At 41.4% G+C, this 21,925-nt stretch overlaps 1 protein-coding gene across 1 annotated transcript in view; it reads right to left on the bottom strand.

The window, feature by feature from the left end:
* The window catches only part of cntnap2a (contactin associated protein 2a), a 137,987-nt gene that overhangs the window by 7,020 nt on the left and 109,042 nt on the right, over positions 1–21,925 (bottom strand). Inside the window, exons 18-22 of the mRNA XM_028433048.1 lie at positions 19,309–19,527; positions 14,482–14,718; positions 11,141–11,374; positions 10,678–10,811; positions 5,157–5,250 (exon numbers count right to left, since the gene is read on the bottom strand). Of these exons, the coding sequence (XP_028288849.1) occupies positions 5,157–5,250; positions 10,678–10,811; positions 11,141–11,374; positions 14,482–14,718; positions 19,309–19,527 (918 nt within the window). The remainder of the gene's footprint in view (positions 1–5,156; positions 5,251–10,677; positions 10,812–11,140; positions 11,375–14,481; positions 14,719–19,308; positions 19,528–21,925) is intronic.

Here is a 21,925-nt window from a genome sequence, read left to right as displayed (position 1 = left end):
AAAAAAGATGGAGAGAGAACAGAGAGTGGGTGAGGTTGTCTGTCCTAGTGGAGCTGGGGGGGGGGGTGAGAGACATAAGAGAAGGAGAAAGGAGAAAGGATGAGAGAGAGAGAGAGATCATGGGTCTCTGGAGGCTGAGGGGAAGAAATGGGGGTGACAAAAATATGGGTGTTCACATGGTGTGGGTGGGGAGAGCAGATCAAGTGCAGTTGCCATAGCAACAAATGGAAGCTGATATATGGGGTGAAAAGAAGAAGGAAAAAGGAAGGGAGGCGGGTAATGAAAGTGTGATGCATGTGAGACACATCAAAAGAATATTAATGTGAATCCAACCACCACACCCTTTGTAACACAAGAACAAATATGGAAGGCAGACACACACTTTCACAGTGGCTGGTTGTTGGCCACAGCTGGATGTACCACAGAGGCAGTGATCATATGATTTACTTTAATGTAAAGTTTGAGAAAAATTTGATATTTAGTCCTCAAACTTGAGTGTAACAGGGATGTCTAAAGAATATTGAATTGAACCAAACTGAAATAAATACAATAGCCTATATACTAACAATATATAATATTATGAAGGTAGGTAACAGAACACACAGAAGTGAAGGAGGTGAAGAGAAAGGAGGATGTAAAAGTGTTACTTTTACGTAAGGAAAACACACCTGCAGTCACAACACTTAGCTGTGAGTGCACATGCACAACCCACACACACACACACACACACACAGGTCTATATCTGTGGCACCTCTAGCTTCCCCCTTCATCAGGATGGCAGGCTCTGCAGACACCAAGCCAAAAACACAGACATAACAGACACGCACCAGCAAACAAACCTGGAAAATAATTAATATCACACTCTCTGTGACGCTTCATTTCTCTGACTCAGACACACACCACGGCTCTGTGTAAATTGCCTGCAATCCAGTTAATCCAGCAGTAAGGATTACCTTTAGAATTCAAAAGCATAAAATGAGCATGAAACAGAAGAGATCTACCTCTTTGCCTCTGCAGCAAATTCAATTTACAGGTTCATGCTCACAGTGAATCCTTGGCATGCACTAACACAAAAAGAGACACACAAGTATACACACATGCATAGTTACCTATGTGGAGTTTGTGTCAGTGTCTGCAAACAGTTTGTGAGGCAAACCTTTTTCCTCTCCTCGTCTTTGACGTGTTTTTCTCTCTTAACACAGAACCACACTACTGAGCATCTCTCTCTCTCTCTCTCTCTGTGTTTGTCTACCTCGCTCTATCCCTCCTGCTCTCTCTCTGCACTGCAGTCCCACCCCCACTCTGACACAGCATCTGGAGAAAACCTGGAGCCTGGACAGACACGGATCAGGACTCGTCAGTTTAAAGTACAACTGGTGGTAATAGCCAGGCAAGATAGCATGATGTCATACACACACACACACACACACACACACACACACACACACACACACACACACACACACACACACACACACACACACACACACACACACACACACACACACACACACACACACACACACACACACACACACACACAAAGCAGTGACCACCTTCAGATACGACTGCAGAGATTACAGAATTACCATTAAGATAGATATAATGCTGGGAGACAGATAAGAGAAACCAATCATTGTTATCAGCCTCGTCTGACATCAGGGTTCATCAGCGCTTTAATCAGAGTCAGGCCGTCTTGTGTCTCTGAATGTAAAGGTCACAGCATAAAGGCAGGCATCGACAGGTTGACTGGAAAAGGGAGGAGATTGATTAAACTTCATCATGACACGCTCTGCAGAAAACAGTCAGCAAGTGTATGTGGTTAATTAGTTATGGTTATACAGAGTGCTCTGCCCCAGTGTGTATGGTTGGGTGCTGAATCCTCAGAAAAACCTTAAAGTAAAAATCATCATCAGCAGGACAGCAGGCCTGTGAAATGATTTATTAATGCGGTGGAGCTCTTCTCATCCTGCTGCAAGATGTCAGGTGAGGTGCAATTCATTTCACTGGAGGCTGTCCAGCTGAACATTATTTATTTATTTAGTCTAAACTGCTGCTGTGATCCAAAACTTTACTACAGATCGACCATCTAAGGTTTTTTTGTGATTATGTTTTAAAGTACATAAACCACTAAATGAATATGTATGCTTCACTTTTTCCTAGCCCAGCACTAAAGTGAAGAAGAGATGCAGGCTGAGTGAGGAGTTTTTCATTAGATGAGGCAGGTTGCTTAAGGTGGATGTTGCGGAAAAGACACTAATGTATAATAAACCCTGCTGAAAAAGGTTGCCAGAGGGTGAAAAGAAAAAAAAAGCATGACCTGAGAAAAGACAGCTATTATGCCTCACAGTCCTTCACACAATAAAGAGATTACACCTGGTGTTACCTAAAGCTGATGTAAAATAATTGAAGGGTCTCTGGAGGGATCCGCACATCAGATGTGTGTGTACAGAGTTAACACAAGAAGAGAGGCAAAGGCAAATACAACTGAAAGAGAGAAATCTAATTTTTCTTTTCGTCCTTTACAACCAGCCCACGGGGCTACAATCATCTCTGTCTGATAGCACTTTCACAGTGTCACTATTTCTATCACCTGCTCTCTGCCTTCGGCTCTAAATCTATTCCCTCGGAGACACACGCACACACACACACACACACACACACACACTTGACAGATTTGTGGCACAGAGGACAGGGTTAGGAGCATGCCTGCTGCTCAGGCTGATGTATGACTCATCTCCCCCATCCATTCCACTGGGATGCAGAGATCTAGACCCATCCGCAATAAATCATCCGACCACAGTCACACACGCTCACACACACTCAGTGTCTCACCATAACCACAGCTTGCTTAACCCTAACCTGAAAGCAATGGAATGAGAAAGGAATGAGTCGTGTTGATGTCCCCACAGCATGAGAAGAACAAAAACTACACTACAACAATAACCACACTCTTGTTAAGCACGGATGTAAGGATACAGTTACCCTCATACACACGCAGAATACTACAACAATTACAGAAATGTAGAGCATGTGCTGAATCATCCCTGTGCCTCATGATCAATACCACTTTAGCACTATTACCCTTGGCAGCAAACACTCCACATCTCAGGAGCCTGAACCTGAGATTACTACACCAGCAGCTGATTGATGACAATTTCATAAAAGCAGATAAACAGTGCTTTTGTACCACAAACCAAACAGACATCATGCTGAAATGTTTTTAAAGGGAGGAAAACTCATAAAACAACTAGAAAAACATGCTTTTTAATGGTGTCTAATGTGAATTAAATAAATGGAAAATATTCCATTACTTTAGAGGTCAGCTGGTATTTATATTATTTGTCATCTAAAAATCAAATAAAGAAGGGCTGAAATACAATGTATGAACAATATGTGAGCTGAATAATATTATATAATTAAATATATTATAATAATTAACAGGTTTGGAGGAGGTGCACATGTTCTGTGACGAAAGCCTCATTTTTATGAATGACTTCAAAGGTTCTTGGCTGTCTGTGCACAGCTTCCTGTGTGTCTCACTACCTATTTTATCTCTTGCATCGTTATCCAAGCCGGTTAATCCCATCCCACAATCAGCAGACTGCGAGGTGACAGAGGAGACGTCGCTGTGAGCAGTATGTGTGTGTGTGTGCTGTATCAAACACAGGGTCTCTTTCTCCCAGAAATAGAGAATCTGATAGCTCAGCTTTCTGACAGCGTCTCTCTTGTCTCTGCGGTCCAAACACAGAAATGGAGCAGATCTGATGAGACGTGCAGAATGCCAGCGTTTGTTCTCCCTGCATTCCTTCCTCTACTTCAGTCATTCTCATCACAATACCTCTGTCATCCCTTTGTTCTTCCTCTTTTTCCTTCCTCTGTTTTTGGCTTTTATATTTACTGCTTTGTAAACATTTCCTTTCACAAAGTCAATTAGATGTAAGGGAGCATATAACAAAATGATGAAGTTAGGGATGTTTTGGCATGTGAGATGACTTTGGCCTGCTTGTCCTTAAAGCATCTGGGCTGGGTTAGTTAGGTAAAGATGGATGGCCGTGGTTCACAGTGCCTCTGCTTCATGTGTGGGTGTGTGTGCATGACATTGTATTCCCTGAGGTTCTGGTGGTGTGTGCAGCAGTCGATACTTTCAGGCTGGTAAGTGAACTGAGCCATTACTTCAACCTCACTGACTTTCTCTGCACTTGTGTTAGAGGACAAAAGAGATGAGGCGAAAAGAAAGAAAGGGAGAAGGAGAATAGGATAGAATAGAGCAGAGAAGGGTGGAACAACAGTATATTACAAGCCATTTACAGAGGCTGATAAAACCAGTAAAGACACAGCTATTGCTTCAGATAATCTAAATAAGGTAAGTGGGTATTGATGATAGGGGATAATTAGGACAATTAGTGCCTAAGGTGTTATAGGTCCAGTGGGAAAACATAAACAGATCCAGAGGATGACGCGCCACATTTCATCAGCTTCAGCACTGCTGATAAAGCAGCAGTGTTTTCTCTAATGGGTGAGAATCCACCATACATACACAGACAAACAACTGTATTTACCTACATGTCTAATGTCTAATGCAACATAATAATAGTCCTACACTTCATTTATTCATCCATTTATGATATTTTCTGAGATGGTCAGAGTGAAAAACTGGATTTTTGATCTTTAAAAGTTGTGAAGATCTTAATTTGTACCCTGAAACACCTAATCCTGCATATAACATATAATCTCTTATATTACAGCCATGCAACACATGCATGCTCAGTCATACTGCTTACTGTACTTCTGATTTGGATTTATACTGACACTTATACTAGGAAAAATAATTAATAGAGTCTTATCTTATCTTATCTTATCTTAGATGGAGACTAGACTCATGCACTGCACCCTCTGTAGGCCTCTGAGGTCATCTAGTGGACAAAATATAGAAGTACTGTTGTCTCAGAGAAAAAAAGAAGTTGTGTCTTTGTGTCCTTTCTATTCCTGAGTTAGAGATGTTCAGATATGTATTTAAGAAAACAATTTAAAACCAGCGTGCTCTATATAAAAGAGTTTAACTTTGCATTTAATTAGAGGGTGCAGATCATGATACAGAGAAGCCTACTGTGCTCAGAAAGTATTTAAAAGATCAGATGAGGTGACATACTCACCATAGACTTTACCCAAGAACAGCGTCTTGACAAGGTTGAACTGTGTGTCCGAGGCTTCCGGGAGGCTGTAGCTCACTGGAGGATAATGATCCAACTTAGATGAGATAAACAGAGAGGGGGGGAGAGGGGGGGGGTGGAGAGATAATTTATTAGCATCTGCATTTTAAATCTCCTGACCACAGCATTTTAGAGAGACCCAGACTAAGACCTGCATCAGCACATTAAGTAGAGTACACAAGATCGTGGAGAAAGGCTGGCTAAAGGATGGCAAATTTGGAAGTTCAGTGGCTCCCTCTTGTGGTTTGAAAATGGTACAGAAACTCCGGAACTCAAAGCATAACACAATGAATAGGATGACCACAAAAAAGGACAAGATAATGCTGTTCAAAACACCAGCTGGGATACTGATGCAGCAAATGTGTGAGCTCTGTTCCAAAACCACTGAGTCCACCATATTTGCTCACAGAAATCACACTCCCACACATATTAAAGAAACCTGTCATCTAGAAAGCTGTTGTTTTTAGTCATGGATAAAAGCCCCACAATGATCCTGAAAGCTTCTCTTCACCAGCAGAGAGATAAATGAACAATAAAGTCTGCGGTTGGTTCACAGATCTTCCTGAGAACTTAGAAGTAAGCAGCGTGGAGGAGCATCACAGGATACGTGAGAGCAGGGAGGGGTGATGGAAGAAGGGAATACACGACTTTAATATCCCTGCAACATAATTAACTTGTTATTGCTGTTTCAATGAAGTTTCTAATTAGCTTGAAAGCTGCAGCCGGTGCTATTGACGAGAATAATTTCAACCCTACAAATTGGTTTCTGTGTGTGTTCTAGAAATAAAAGATCTTCCTTCTTTCCTGTGCTTTCTGCCCACAGGAGAACCATATCTCAGCCCACACCTGTCTGCAGAAAGCATACCGACAGACTGAACAATGACTTTTGTTACCGTGTGTTTTACTGGAATTTGTTAGCTCTGAGCTGGACTGTCACTAAAGGACTGTGGTTTATGTGTCTGTGTGTAAGCAGCTCTTGTTTACAGGTTTGAATCAGTCCTCCCATACAAGAAAATCCTCACTACCCCTCCAGATTTTTTTCTTCCTCTTTTTCTCACATGCACACGCACATATATATCATATTATAATTTGATTCCTTCCAAAAGCCTGGTCTCAGAGGAACACTGTGTGGGTTTTGTTTTCCGTGGTGACTGGAGGGGGGATAATGGGGCACAATTAAATTGCACTCAGCTTATTTACGGTACTTGTATCTGAGAAAACAAATTGTCTGCACATCTAGGAGGGAGCTTTGAGAAAAAAACCTGGCCAAAAAAAGTAGGGGTCCACAGAGGACAAGAACCAGGAAGAAAACCTCATTTTACCAAACTTTGTCAATTACTGTTCCTATTTAAAGTACCGTACTTGTGTCACTTAAGTGCTGCTGTTGGTGCCTCTTAATGCTTCCATAACCAAAGCAATCTGGGTGAGACAAAGAGAAAATTAACAATAAGTGAAATCTATTTTTTAACTACTGTATGTGCACAGGAAGCCTGGCTAATTTAGCCTCTGTGTGTTCAAACTAATTTAGAGTTTTGCCTTAACGGCACCTCTGTTTCCTTAATGATGTCTGAGGGATAGAAATATTCCCGTCTTAAGACTCAACACTGGACACACTGTGAACAAAGAACTGCTAATTTTATTTTTCTCTTGAACGTGGCTTAACATCATTATAAAGTGAACTACAGAGCCAACCTTAGAAGCAGACTGTGGAGAGGAGGAGAGGACATGTCTGATGCCTGAAGGGAGTCCTGACTTTCATCTGTAAAGCCTCCTTGTGTGAGAGAACAAGGCAAGTGAAGAGATGGAGAGATGTGAACTTATTTTAATCTGGCTCTGATACTGAGCCGACCCGGCGAGACCTCACAGATTGCTTTAAAACCAAACAATCGCTCCCTTCGCTGCCCTCTGTGTGTACATTTCAGACAGGTATTTGTGTTCACATGCAAATCCTCTTCTTGATGTCGGCCTCAGGAATATGAAAGGTTCCACAATCTAAATGCATCAAAGTGGACTCCGTTATCATATTTTCTGGCTGTACTTTCTTTATCTATAGACCTTATAGATCTTTTTCTTTCAACCTCTCTCTGATTCTCTATTGTGTCGCTTCTCTCTGGCTCCCCTTTGTCTCAGATTCAAATTACCACACACCCTCGCTTGTTCTCTGCCGTGTCTTTAAACTAAACAGTGGCTCGTCTAAATGCCTTTAAGATTTGCAGTCGTGATAGCAGAGATGTGAGACCTCAGCAGCCTGAGGTAAACAGTCCACTGCTTCTCTTACTCTGGAAATTGAATTTGATCCACTGGCGGGCCGACCAGCATTACTGACTTCTATTGTGTCTGACTCATATGTCGGCCTCTCACTCATTATGTTAGCTCAGATGGAAACAGCTGCAATAAGGCCTGCAACGGGCATGTAAGCAACAAAAATAACACTTTTAGGCCTGAATGCATAAAGTTAAATCGCATTTAAGAATAAGGAATTATCAAGATAATTATGATTCAGTAAAATAAGTAAGTTTCATAACACAATTTGTCTTGTCCTATATGATAGGAGCCTCTGTCCTGCTAAGTGTTATTGTCTTCCCTTGCATCTCATTGACATAAAAATATGGTGTAGCTGAAAATAAATAAAGCTCAATTTATGTGTATGTAAGAAACATGACACTGCGAGGTGCGGAGGGAACGGACAAATTAGGCTGAATAATGCTGATTTTATGGTGCGGCAGTGTGAAGCCCCGAGGCGATCAGGCAACATGAAAAAGTTCTCCTCATCAAAGTTATCTTCGTTAGCACACCTCCTGGCTTATTTTTCATGCCTTATCTTTAAATTTAATCTATTTACTCTCTCCATCCCTCCCTCGTGGGCTGACAGCTTTCTTTTCTCAAATCCAAATTCATGCCCACTAGTATTCCTGTTAATTCTTAACACACTATAATGTTTAAGTGTTGAGCTCATCATTAAGGGACATAAAAATTCAAAGCGGTGTTATTTAGACTACCCATCTGAAGTGCTAAGCTGGGAACACTTTATAGTTAATAGTTCAATCACACACTGATGACGAGCATCGATATTGCCAATCTAGAAAGGCCTTAAAAGAAACCATGTGTGCATGTACTGCATGTTCCAAGGTGTGCATGGGTGAAGAGCAAGGAGTCCTGCGGTTGCTTCAATCACTTTCTGTGCCAGTAAAAAAGGATGTGTTCTACGCTGAAGTACTCCCGACGGAGTGATCAGCGGCTTCAGGGTGTGATTTGCTCAGAAGATGAGGATGATTTCCATTGGACGTTTCAGGTTCATTTTCTTGCCGTCTGAATTTTTCACTGTACCGCGTTAGTGCAGGCGATGAGATTCCAGGATGGATGGCCATCATTGCTCCATCTACATCTAAGCACCGAAGGCGATTACACGTTTACAAGAGTGATGTGACTCATTCGATCCTACTTTTTATTTCACCTAATGAAAGCAACAATGTGAGGATGAGATCTTGATCACTGAAGCCAGAGTTAGAAAGAAACCATTTATTTAATTAAGTTCAAAATGTATTAATTTAAAGATACACTGCTGTATCTTTTGTCTCCCCTTTCTGGCAGTGACAGCCTCTGATTGGTCAAATAATATGGAACACCCGGACTGTGTGTGGCTCAGCTAGAGCGATAAAAGCATTGATAGTATAAAACTATGGACGAAGCATCCATGACGTCACCCATTGTTTTCTAAAGGAGCTGTTTTCAGTCCTGGTGGGAGGCTCCAGGATGCTCCAACCGTCGCCATGACAACATGGTCAGCCAAAATTCCAAATATGAAAAACAGAGAAGGGGGAACGCGAATGGAGCTGAATCACAGACGCAGGAAGCTTGCACTGTAATACAGCACAGCTTTGTCAGTCAAAGCACTCACTCCCATAACTCTGAGTAATTTTACGTCCTAATATAACCGAAACAAGTGAGTTATAAAAAACAATTATATATATTATTTCTGTTGTAAAGTTGGCCATTTTAACATTGAAGTCTATGGAGATTGACTTGTTTGTGGAGCCAGCCCCTAGTGGCTGCGGCGTGAACTGCGATCCTAATCCACTCGGTGATACGAGAACTGATAAGGGAATCCATCCTTGTGTGAATGTTACAGCACTGCTCACTGTTGCTTTAATGTTTAGGCTGTACTTCTCTCTTTCTTCTGGAGCATCAGAAATTTTCTTGATACTTTTTGCTGTTTCCAGTTGTCGTAGCCTAAGGCTACAGCACCTGAGAGAGTCACATGGTCAGGTGGTACCATGTTTATAACTTCATAAAGTATAAATCAGATGGATTTAGTTGGCACTGAAAGGCTTGATCAACATTGTCTGAACTCCTCGGACACATTCTGTTTCATTTATCATATCCACACAATTTATTCCGAATGTGGAAATACAGTGATATGTTCCATTATCTCTAATATGCCTCCCTATTATGTTCTGTACATCCTCCAGTCTATTTCCTCCATTAAATCCTCTGGCTTCAAATGTTCATACTTTGCTGAGATTTCTTATGAAATTCATTCAATAATTCATTCAATAAGAGGCAAATATGTCTTATATGTATATAAAGATACTGCACACTTTTATGCCTTCATTTGGCCACTAGAGTGTAGGTGGTCTGAGAATGTGAAGGAGATGCACAAAGAAATATAAACATGCACATCAATGGAAATGTGGAACCATAAAGATTTCAATTCTATAAATGTTATGAAGCTTAAAAAGCAAGAGTGCGCAGCAATAAAATAAACCTTGTGTAAAAACCCAAGGCAACTGTTCAATTCAACAATCAAAGTTTTACATGTTTCATTTTTGCTTTTCATTTGAGGAGACAGTCCATTTCTTGGCATAAACCGCCATTGTCAATGCAAATTTATTCCAGAACTTGGATGCAATCAATCACTAGCTCTTACAAGTGGCTGCCATCCATCCAGAGTCCTCCTTACACTGCAGCCTGTGGCCACATTTAAAACATCTCAGGCCCGGGCAAAGTCTGTAATCGTTTAGCTGAATTCTCCCTGCATCCTTGACAGCTACTGACTAAGGCTTGGCTGTATTGATCGGCACTAAGCCGTTCAGTTGCACAGTGACACACAGATACACACACAAATTTGAATGCACAAACACAGAGTCTCTCAGTGAACTGTCTTACACAAACACACACACACACATACCACTAAATATCTGCATACAAGCAGCACACAACAGCTTGCACTGCGCTCATGCAAACACACACAGATCGATGCGTTCTCTGTTGCTATACTTAGGCCGTCTACTGGAAGTAGATTAACAGTGGCAAAGGACAAGCAGTTTCCTCACAGCACAAAACAGAACAGGACACCGCACCCCCCTCTGTCTTACTGCAAAACATGGAGCTAACACTGGTCGGGCTTGTCCACTTGTTTGAGTGCACCAGAATGTGTTGCCGACAGCTTGTTGGGTGTGTATACCTGGATTGTGATGCTTCTGTCGAGGCGTGACATATTAATGCTGTGTGGCTGTCCGTTGGCCAGGTTACGCTGGTCCACATCTATAGTGAATGGCTCCTTCAGTCCGCCCAGGTTATACCGAACTTGCAGTGAACCTGAAGATAAACAGGACAGTGGCTGGAAATGATCTGAATCCTTGGTGTCAGTAGGGATTTCTGAGCTGAGGGAGTTTCTTGTGTGTTTTTTCTTTTAGTTGCTAAAATGCTAGATGGCACTGTCAATTTTTTTAGTGGTTCCATTTTATCAAAGCACTTTGCTGTCTGTCAGCTGCTCAGTGGGAGGTCGCTGACTGAGTAAGGTTTTTGAAGATTATAGAACTTTTCAAAGTGTGCCGCAAGGACAGTCTTTAAATGTAATGCAGATTTGACTAACTGAGCAGCTGAAAACTGCATGTGTGTGTGCAATAAGTGCATAAGGATCTTACCATTCTGCCTCAACACCACAGCCAGATTGTCCTGCGTCTTGGAGCTCACGTACATCAGAATAGCTGGAGCGTTAGATGTGCTGAAACTAAACACCACCTCCTCCCTGGTTAGATTCACTTCTTGTGGTGTCAGCTGGTGTGTCAGGATCTTTGCGTCCTTGCTGGCTCCTGCCACGGCTTCAGGCATGAAGTTGTATTTGACCAGCGTTCCTGCTTCAAAGAAACCCCCGACGTCTGGATGACATGAGAAGAAATTAAAAAAACACATGAAACATATATGAAACAAAAACAACACACGCTTCCGAATCTGCATAGCCGCCTAAAAAGGTGAGCAAAGAAATAGGGAAGAAAAAGCTTCCAACAAAAACAAGCCACAGGCAGCCACTCACAAACTCATACATGCAAAGACACAACAGGGTAGACATATTACATGGCCGGAGGGGACTAAGCACACACATAAATATGACTGTGTTCAGAAGGTGCAGTAAAGTGGGTGTTAAATTGCTGTGCTCTGGCATCTGAAACCAAACAATGCACTATTTACCAGTACATTAACAGAGCTAATGGCATATTTCAACCATTTCATGAGGTTTATTGATTCTGATAATCAAATGTGAAGAAGAAGAAGCAACAATATTTTTCTATAGCCTGATTCTGCTATGCTCCTTATTTGTGTTTATGTGTACATACGCACTGTCTGTGTGTCCGTGGATAAACACATAATGTGTGTGAAATTAAGGAGAAAGCAAAGAGAATAGGATTGTGTATGTGTGTGTGTGTGTGAGTGTGTGTGTCTTTACTTGTTTGCTGTGCCAGTAATGAAATGTATAGCCACACCTGTTTTGCGTACAGAAATCTAAGCGAACACATTTATGCATCTTTTTCTTTAAAGCTTCACTTCACACATCGTTTTCCACCAGACACAGTACAATAAATCCTCTGGGCTACATTACTTAAATTTAATAGAAGGCTTATTACAACAAAAACAGGCAAGTTCTCTGACTTGAATTATTGTACAGGCAAAAGCTCGCCTCCCTTCAGGTGCACCACAGTTTATCCTCTATTCTGCTGTGTACTGATTTAGTTTAAAACCTCACAGTCCCACTCTATCATTTGTTTTGTGTTAAGCAGGCAGAGAGCTTTCAAATAGCTTCTCAGAATTATTTTTTTTTTCTGACGCAGCTACACTGGTTGAAACCAGTTTCTGATTCTTCTCATTGATGAAGCACAAGCTTTGGTTCAAAGTGTCAGTTGGTCAGAGAATAATCAGACAGAGTAATATATGAAACTGAATTGATTAAATCAGTTTGCAGAACAGGATATAACACTTCAGAGAGAAGAGTCACTGCTGCATGTTAAAGTCAGACATTATTTACCTATATTGCTGCCTTCTCCAACATGCACCTGCAACCTAACCTTGTTAGGTTAATTAATTTGCACAAATAAATATGTAAACATTGAGATTGCTTTATATAACCTGCAAATGTTTAAAGTTAATTTGTTAGTGTGAACATACGTGTTCAAAACAACAGGCACATTTCAGTCTTCTCTGTCTGTCTGGGAAAGTAAGAGACTCCGACAAGCTGCTGCTGACAACAGTGTGGAGCAGAAAATGCTCCTGAAAAAGCCCTTCTTCATGTGTGTGTGTGTGTGTGCAATATGTGTATATGTGGGGAAAAAACTTTGTAAACTGAGTTTGTTCGAGCGTGCAAACCTGTACAGGTATTACCTATGTGTGATTTGTTGTGAGTTTGTGCGTGTGTGCGTTTATGTAAGTGTGCACACTGGCTCCATGTGACCCTCAAGGGCAGAAAAGCAAAAGAATGAGAATGTATAATAATAATACTGCAGGGTCCCCTGAGAAGCGTGTAAATATGGATACAATGGAAATGCACTATGCAATTATGGCTGACTTCATGCATTTTTCACTCGCTGGGAGGATGGGGAGAGAGTTGTAGATTAAAGAGAGAGAGAGGGAGATTTGGAAAAGGCTGGAGAAAACGGAAGGAGAGAGGGGGGAGGGTCAAAGAAATGAAGGAGGAATAAGTGAAATGATAATTTAAAGAAGCAAAGAGTAAACAATAATAAAGCAGTGGAAGCCGTTCAGGAAGCAAAGAGCAAAGCGAAGGAAAAGGAGAAAGAAAAATAACGGAAAAGAGGAAAAAAGACAGACAGAGATGATGAAGGGAAGTCACACATCATGCACGAAAACAAACAGACACAAGGGTGTGCTCTCTCCCTTTCTTTGACTGTCTTTTTCTCTGACAAAGACAGACAGACACATTCACACAGACAGTAATCTTTATTCTCTAAATCCTGAAATGCCTGATTGGTTATGACAGAATTCAGAGGAGGTCTTTTCATGTCTTACACCAGCATATCACCACACACTGTCACCCTCTTCCACACACAAGGGCACACACACAAACACACACAGACACACACACACACACACAAGGGCGCACACACACACACACACACTCAGCCTTTCTGTCATCTTGTCACCCCCCTGCCAAGAGCACAGGGGAAAAACACCATTCGACTTTAGGAAACAAATTAATTCACGTGTCGGGGATCAACTCTCTGACTGGGAGCAAGCAGAAAGCCTCTGACAGCACCGCTGCTCCTCTCCCCAGAGTATTTTATGAAAACTTGTTTTGGGAAGTAAAACTTTAATAGTGTATCTAATGAATCCCTATGAAACAAACATGATGTTTTAGCAATATGCAACAGTGCAGAGGCAGAGCTCAGTTCTTGTCTATGATCTCCAGAAACCTAGAGCCTCTCGGCTCACTTGTATTTTTTTTGATCTCTCAGCATTTGCACAGCATCAGCATTCAGCGAATGCTCTCTAAAATCAGGGAGAATTGGTGGGTAAGCACAATATCACTCTCAATCGATGCCTTTTATCATAAGCCCAAACACTTTCAACACCAACAGCTCCAAACTGAATGGGAAGTGAGGACAATCACAAAGAGCAGCAAGAAAAAAATCACAGTGGGTTGTCAGGCAATGAAGCTCATTGAAACACAACTACTTCAGCAGTAATGCTGGTGCTATTTGGCTCTGGCTTTGTGAACTAAAGAGGGACCGCAAATAATAACATGGTTTCACAATATGCCAGTAAAAGTCGTCGGAAAAGCTGAGATTATGGCTCAGTCTGTCGTATTTTTTGGGTTTGAGAAAAGGAGCTTTTAGGAAAACGACAAAAACATGATGTAAGCTGTCCTCGAAAACAGTTTCAAAAGATTCTCTGCAGGTTATTGGATAAAGTGTCTGTCTATCACGTGACTTTAACCAATCAGATAATTTACCAAATTAAGACTGAATATGCCTCTTACCGCTGGTGCAGAACGGGCCGTCATAGGCAGTGGCGGTGCAGTCACACAAGTAGCCGTTGTACCTCTCCACACACTTTCCTCCGTTCCGACAGTACATTCCAAAACTGGTACAGTGGCCCTGACAACCAGGCTTGACACCAGGTGTGACTTTGGCCCTCTCTTCCAGGTCCAGGGTGATGCCATTCATCCGTAAGGCTCTGATACAACCCAGGAACCCTCTCTGTCCTCCAGCAGCACCTGAGGAGCACGGAAAGGAAAGAAGAGTGTGAAACATTCGAAAGAAAAAAAAGAAAATTTGATGTGAAAGGGAGGAGGACAAATGGAAGTCAGGGCCACAGAAGGCATTCTAAATGCAAGAAGCTCTGTTTTAATCTGCTTTGGAAAACATTAATATCCCAACGCCTGGAGGAAGTCACTGATGTCACGTTAATTGTTCTAACTGTGACACCGCTCTTGAAACAACCTTCAACTCGTTTGATTTCTTCACTAATTAAAACATCCTAATGATCACTGTCTCTTAATGAACACCTCACAAGCATACACATGCAAAAGGATGCGTGAACACACGTACACTACATCCTACACACACACACACACACACACACACACACACTGCATACCTGATCTGAATGAGTCAATATAAGCATTAATGCCTAGCCTTGGGGTGTCGATAGACATTCCGCTAAAGTACTTTCATCGCCATTCTGGCCTCGCACCATTACAGTCTAACTACCCATTAACTTGGACAAAGTAGAGGCGTTAAATAGATTAATGTGCACCTAAATGTCTATAGCAATAAACACACTCATAAACATGCACCCACAGGTATAGATTCAAACGTACACGAGCACACCCACAGAGGATGGATACACACCATGGATAAACACACAGGTGTGCACGTACACTCAGGTGTACCATCATTAACAAGAGCCGAGGGGCGTTCAAGTTATTAAAACCTCTCAGTTGCATCTTTTGGATTACAGAAAAGTGTCCATTGAAGAACACACATAGTCTGCTCCCTCAACGGCTCCATCTCAGCCACATAAGCACAGCACTGATATAATAAGATTACTAATGCATGTACTTGGACTCTCTCCAGCTAATACATTAATCAAATATTAGGATGCAGCAGGGTTTTCACATGCTTTCTTCACTTTTCAGTCCCACGAAGAATTAGACTCTTAGTAGACCTCTTAATTAATCTATTTTGTAGCACTGATTGGCTGGAGGTTTCTGCCACCTGTTTACTCAGGTTTAAATCAGTCTCTGATTAAATGGACAGCAGGCTCTGAGGCCTGCAGAGACCAGGGCAGACACGTCCACACACACACACACACATACTGATGCACAGGTGCAAACAACTACTGTATTACTCATGAATGCTGTGCAATAGAATTGATGACAGGGGTGCTACAGATAAAAGTCACATGAAAAAAGGAAATTGTTGGCTCAATATGTTAAACGTTTGTTATTCAACGAGCCAAACAATTTGCATGTGTTCTCTTTTGTCAAACATCTTGGCAGATATGCAAAGGAAAAACATGACACACACTAGTCTGTATCCTGTTTTGTATTTATGGACTTGTCAGTACTTCAGTACTGTTAAAATCTAATTTTTAGTCAGTTAATAAATATCAGACTTGTTCTGAAAAATCCATATTGGTCAGGCTCAAGAAAAATATGAACATTAAAGACATTAGCAGTAATAAAAGTGTAACACACACATATTTATGGCTGTAATGTGTGTGCCTCAGGGGGATGATACCCTGTAATGATGTACTAATGAGGAAACATTTTATATTCATTAGGATGTATATACAATACACACAGGCACACAGATCTACGCTCAATGTGTAATAGCCACAGTGTTAATTAAAAAAGAAGCCATATGTGACCTTCACAGCGTGTGGGTGCAGAGTAAAGATGTACTAATGATGCAGTAAATACTCTATACATTCAAGAGAGTCCACATACAGTATGAATGACTTTACATACACTGTACTTTGATAATTTCTCCCTTTTACAGCAACAGGTTGCACATCATCTTCACTAATGTAAAGTAATAGAATGACACACTGTTTATTGAGGATGCACTTAATCTGTATTGACTTTTTAAGGCCACTGGCATTTACAGGTGATCTTGGAAACCCCTTTAACTAGCCAGATGCAGTATGTCTGATGGATATTATATATATATATATATATATATATATATATATACACTCTCCATATATAGGCATTTTGGTGTCCAAATATCTCCCTAAAAAGTTCATAATAAGCTGTTTTAAGAAAAGACTTTTGAAATAAACTGCCTAAAGGTAGGGTAGGAGATTTTGAAAACTCAGTGAGAGTCAGCCAGATTTCAAAAGAAACACACGCCCCTTTCTCTCGGAGCTCACCCCGAAGCCTCTCAATCACATGGACGCGCATTACCTGAAGACAAGCTGCGGTCTGTGACTTCGGCCATCATGCACCTACCAGCCAATACTCCATGCAGGGTCCACCCGGAGGATTGGCTGATGTTTTTAGCGTTTTATAGCTTCCACAGATGATTCATATTCTTCATTTTAATGCGACACTGCTGAACTAAATGGTTGCTATCGGATTGTAAAGAGAAGTTACACTAATTTAACAAAAAGTGCATCAGAATGAAATCTCCTACCCTACCTTTACTGCTATCACTGTTTGTGTAAACACATAGTAAGGCTGGAGATATACATTGTACTCATTAAATGTTACCTACTGTCTTGGCAGGTGAGCGAGGCTGGTTTCCCTGTGACAGGTGGTGTACCCATGCAGTGAGGAGCAACAAGCAACATGTGGGTCCAAGAAAAGAAAAGAAAAAAAATAGCCATGCACAAACAAAAGACAAAAAAAAATCCAACCATGAGAGAACTGAGCAGAAACATGCAAATACAAAATCATAAAGAAACTCATGATTGTGAGCATTAATCAAGAGGGAAATCAACAGAACAGATGGTGGTATTAAATGAAGAAAATATGTCAAGATTTATAGTTATGTTCATGTATGAAATATATCGGAGAACTAAAAGTTAACAGTGTGAAGTAAATGACAGCCGGCTGATGGTACAACATTTACTCTCAAGGCCATTACAGCAAATGAGCCACCATGCAGTAAACACTGAGGCAATCAAATGCTTGATGAGAAGCATATTGATTGGAAAAGAGCAAAAGAGAAGATGGAGCGACAAATATGAAACCAAGGTGAGCAAAATAAAGCTCCTGGTTATTCTTACCTACTGTATCTTTATACAGGCCATTCAAACAGGACATTTCTAAGGAGTTTGTGTTCTTATTTTGGCTTTTCAATCATTTTAGGCTTGCCTGCTTTTTCTGCATATCTCTTCCTTTAAACTTAATCAGAAACTCACAGAGAACCTTTTAAAAGAAGGAGAGATCAAGTGACTAAACCTTGTTGCTGGCAGGGATCCTCCAACTCTCTCCACATCTCTCCATCAAACACAAAAAGATTTCAATCTTTTCTGGATGTCAGAGGCCAAACCTAAACCACTTCCCTTCAGTGGCTGGGCCACTTCCTGTGTATTACACTGCAACATCTCTGAGAATTCCTCCAATCAGGATTAAGCTGGGATTAGATCATCAGATATGAGACAGTGCAGTCACCTTTGTGGCAACCATTACCTTCATCCCCTGCTCTCTCTCTCTCTCTCTCTGGTGTGTCTGTGTATGTCTGCTACATGCACACACACACACAGTCCACAGCCTTCTTCTGTCTGATACACACATGTAAATGAGGTGAAGCCATTATGTTCCTGGTTTTATAGCCAAGAGTCACCCTGTTTCCATTTCACTAAATGAAGGCACTGATACACTGAGGCAAATGAGACATGATAAGGTGAAGATGTTTCAGCAGAGAAAAGTGATGAGACGATGAAATTAAATTATAAACGGGGGATCAGGAGGGTTAAGGCTATCGCATCAGGATGCCTGATTGGAATTACCAACAATCTCCTTTTGGCCAGAACTTTTTCACTGAGGAGTCTGTGATCCGCCTCAGCACTTTTTCCTCTATCCGCAAATCCCTAGAACTATTTTAGCCCTGGGGTTTGGTCCATAGAGCACTGGCAGCTCAGCACAAAAGGCAAAATGAGACTAAGAAATGGAAGCATAGGCAGGGGAAATGGACAGATATTCTGCCATTTGAACTCCTGATGAGCTTGAGAGGGAACTCTAACCTTCTGTGCAACAATAGTATCCTAATCCAAAAAAAGCAGAGTAACACTAATGACATCCAATATAGTATTAAATGTATTAAAAACTCTGATCACTTCCTTGGATGAGTTTTCAAGGATGTGTGTGTATCCACATGTGCGCATGTCATTATGTGTGGGACGTCGGTGTGTGTTGGATTAACTTAATTAGCAGTGGCTGTGCCTAAGCTGGACTGAAGCCTCTTAAGAGAGAGAGAGAAAGCTCTGTGATTTCCACTAAAGCTGGAACATCTTTAACTTATGAAACAATCAGACGTTCTCACAGCGTTTGTCCGTATCTGAGGGCAGCTTTACTGAAAATACAGACAGCACAGAAAGTTTTTTAATTAACAATCAAATCCAATTACGTTTACATAGAGGGTGTGTGTGTGTGTGTGTGTGTGTGTGCTCAGCATTTGCTTTCCTGCATACAAGTTCATAATTATGGCGTGTGAATGTCCCCTGCACAACAAAGCGGATATTAAATGTTCAAATTGCAATCAAATGTGTGCACACAAGTCAGTCTTACACATGAGAGTTGTTAATTGTTTGGATTATGTGGAAGTGTGTGTGTGTGTGTGTGGGGGGGTCTTACCCACATAGAGCTGGCTGAACAGCTCTAGGCGTGTGTGTCCCTGTGCAGGAGCCAGCTGAGTCGCCCGGTAGGTTTGATCCAGCTGCAGGACCGCTTCCTTGACGTTGCGCTCGGCCATCACACGGTGCCACTGGTCGTCATTGAGGGGTGTGGCTGAGTGCACCGTGAGCTCCACGGGTCCGTTTCCAACATCGAAGGAGAAGGAGACCATCTTAGGAGCTGCAGAAAGAGAGACAGAGTCATAACAGTCATGGTCACAAATTCCTAAAAAAAAAAAAAAACAACTCCTTGTGGTGTCATAGTCCACTCTGGAGGTAGCTGTGGATTCAATTTCTAATCTAATGGCTCATTTATTTCAAGGCCATTCATTTGGCTTATATAGATTTCAGCTTTGCAATACACTGCTGCTCACAGCTTTGGACAGGTCTAATCTCGCAGGCCGTCAATAGATGCCAGGAACTCTGGGTTTTGAGGGATACAAAGTTGTTTCACTGCAGTTTCTATTTACTTATTTATTTATTTTGTTGCTGTTGAAGTTTTTAAAGGTAAAAGAAAACCAAACAGTGAAATAAAATAAGTCAGTTTTATTTTTAACACTGACATATTTTAACAGGTCGGTGTGTAACATAAAGAGGAGGTACGACAGAAAAATTCAAGATGGCTGTGTTTTCTGCAAGATTAATTTTCATTATCCTCATATGAGTGGGTCTGTGTGTGTTTGAGATCTCCTGTGGAGGTTTGAGGCTGTGAGTCTTGTCATAAAGTTTATTGCTGCGCTGTCATTTTATAGCCTAATGTTTTTAGCTAGCCAAAGGGGGGCACTGTTACACCCTTTGAAAGCATTTGTTTCTGGATTACTGTGTGTGTGTGTTTGTATGACCGCCTGTCTGCTCCACATGTTTGAACGGGGAAGCTACTGTCCGACGCCTTTCAACCTTTGTGAGGGAGGCAGCGATGAATCCTTGCACCGTGTGTGCGGCGTTAATGCTCTCTCAGAGACACTGTGAGCTGTCATTGTTTCACTGCCTGCTTGCCACAGCAAAATTTGCTGTAGAGTGAATGAAACAAAAAAATGATAGAACAACGGGCCCATCATTTCTGCCGCTTGTGTACGACAGACAAATTAAAACCCTATTTGTCCTTTTTCTTAATGTGTGGAGTTACTGCGAGACTGCAGTATATGAGCTATACATTCTAGGTGGTGCCATATGGTGGGTATTGGCACCAGTGTGCTGCAGCCATAGTGATGATTCATAGCTCTATATGTTAGTGGTTCATTAGGCTCTGTATTAGAGAGGATAATTTTCTGTAGTAGTCAATGGGGAAATTAACTTTCTTCTTTTGTTGTGCATAATCAATACACCTTTTTCCTTCTTTTCATATTGTTTTCATCTTTCATACTCTGAAGTAAACTTTTCTCTCTCTCTCTCTCTCCCTCCCTCTGAACTAGTTACCTCTGTTACCTGAGTGCAGATGCAGAAATCATCCAAGCAAACGCTTGTCTAAGTGTACTGAGTCTATCAGATAAATTAAAAAAACAAAAAAACATTAAGCACACGCATTACACAACAGAGACACAGTGTAAGCCCTCTGACAGCCTTTAGTACAGAGAATTAATGATGTCTTTATGCACAGAGCAGGTCTGCAAGGCAGAGAGGAGCAGCATTACTTATTTTAAAGGCTGAAAGGAAGCCGAACATACATCACAATACTCAACAAAGCAAACAAAGCTATACAGCACTGCTGTTATAGTGGTACCATATGAGAGTGTGTGTGATTATGTGTGTGTTATTTTAGTGGCACTGCAAAGCAAGATGTATGCCCTACAACTTTCTGTCTACACAGGGAGGAATAAAAACTAACGTGCCCTCAGAGCACAGAGCTTGCCTCCTCCATTTGCATAGAGTTGATGGATGTCACAAGTGTAAATGTTTGTGTGTGTAATTTTGTGTTTGTGCACATACTTGCATGTTGGCCTGGAGAACACCCTGCATATCCTTTTTTTATTTTTTTGGCATTAGATTTTCTATTAATCTTTTAATACAGAGGGGCCAAGTTCTAAATTATGCGTCAGCACAGCACAAGCAAATGATGATAAATAGTGAAAGAGACCCTGGATGTCTCTCGCTGCTCATGTGGGTGTGCATATGTGCGCTGGCATGTTTGTCTAATGTGAATTTCATCTATTTTCACAGGGGCTGGCAGTGAATTACCTCTTCGATGTCTTTTCTGTTATACATGCTAATTCGTTGTTGTTTATCTCATTCGCTTTGTTAGCCTTTTCAGTCCGCGATTTACACTTGTGGGACGGCTGGAACAGACTGTTCCCCTTAAGGAGCGGAACTATTTAAGAGCCAGCCAAACTCAGAGTGAGAAAACAGACCTACTGTTGAAGCTGAGGATGATTCAGAAGGAGTTCTTAAAAGCTGAGCATTTCTTTGTGCCACTGAAAGCTTATCGGTGAGAAGAGTACAAGGCCTAATGCAAAGATTCCTGACTGTGTGCATAGAAGAGATACAGTGAGATAAAGATCAGACTGTTAGACTGTATTCTGAAGAAGAGTGTAGTTGTGGCTGTTTGCTTTTCTGCTTAGAAGTCAACTCAATATTGCTTTAAC

Source organism: Parambassis ranga, chromosome 20 (genome assembly GCF_900634625.1).
Source record: "Parambassis ranga chromosome 20, fParRan2.1, whole genome shotgun sequence".
Classification (NCBI taxonomy): domain Eukaryota; kingdom Metazoa; phylum Chordata; class Actinopteri; family Ambassidae; genus Parambassis; species Parambassis ranga.
Note: the sequence above shows the minus strand (reverse complement) of the source record. Positions and strands in the feature narration are given on the sequence as shown.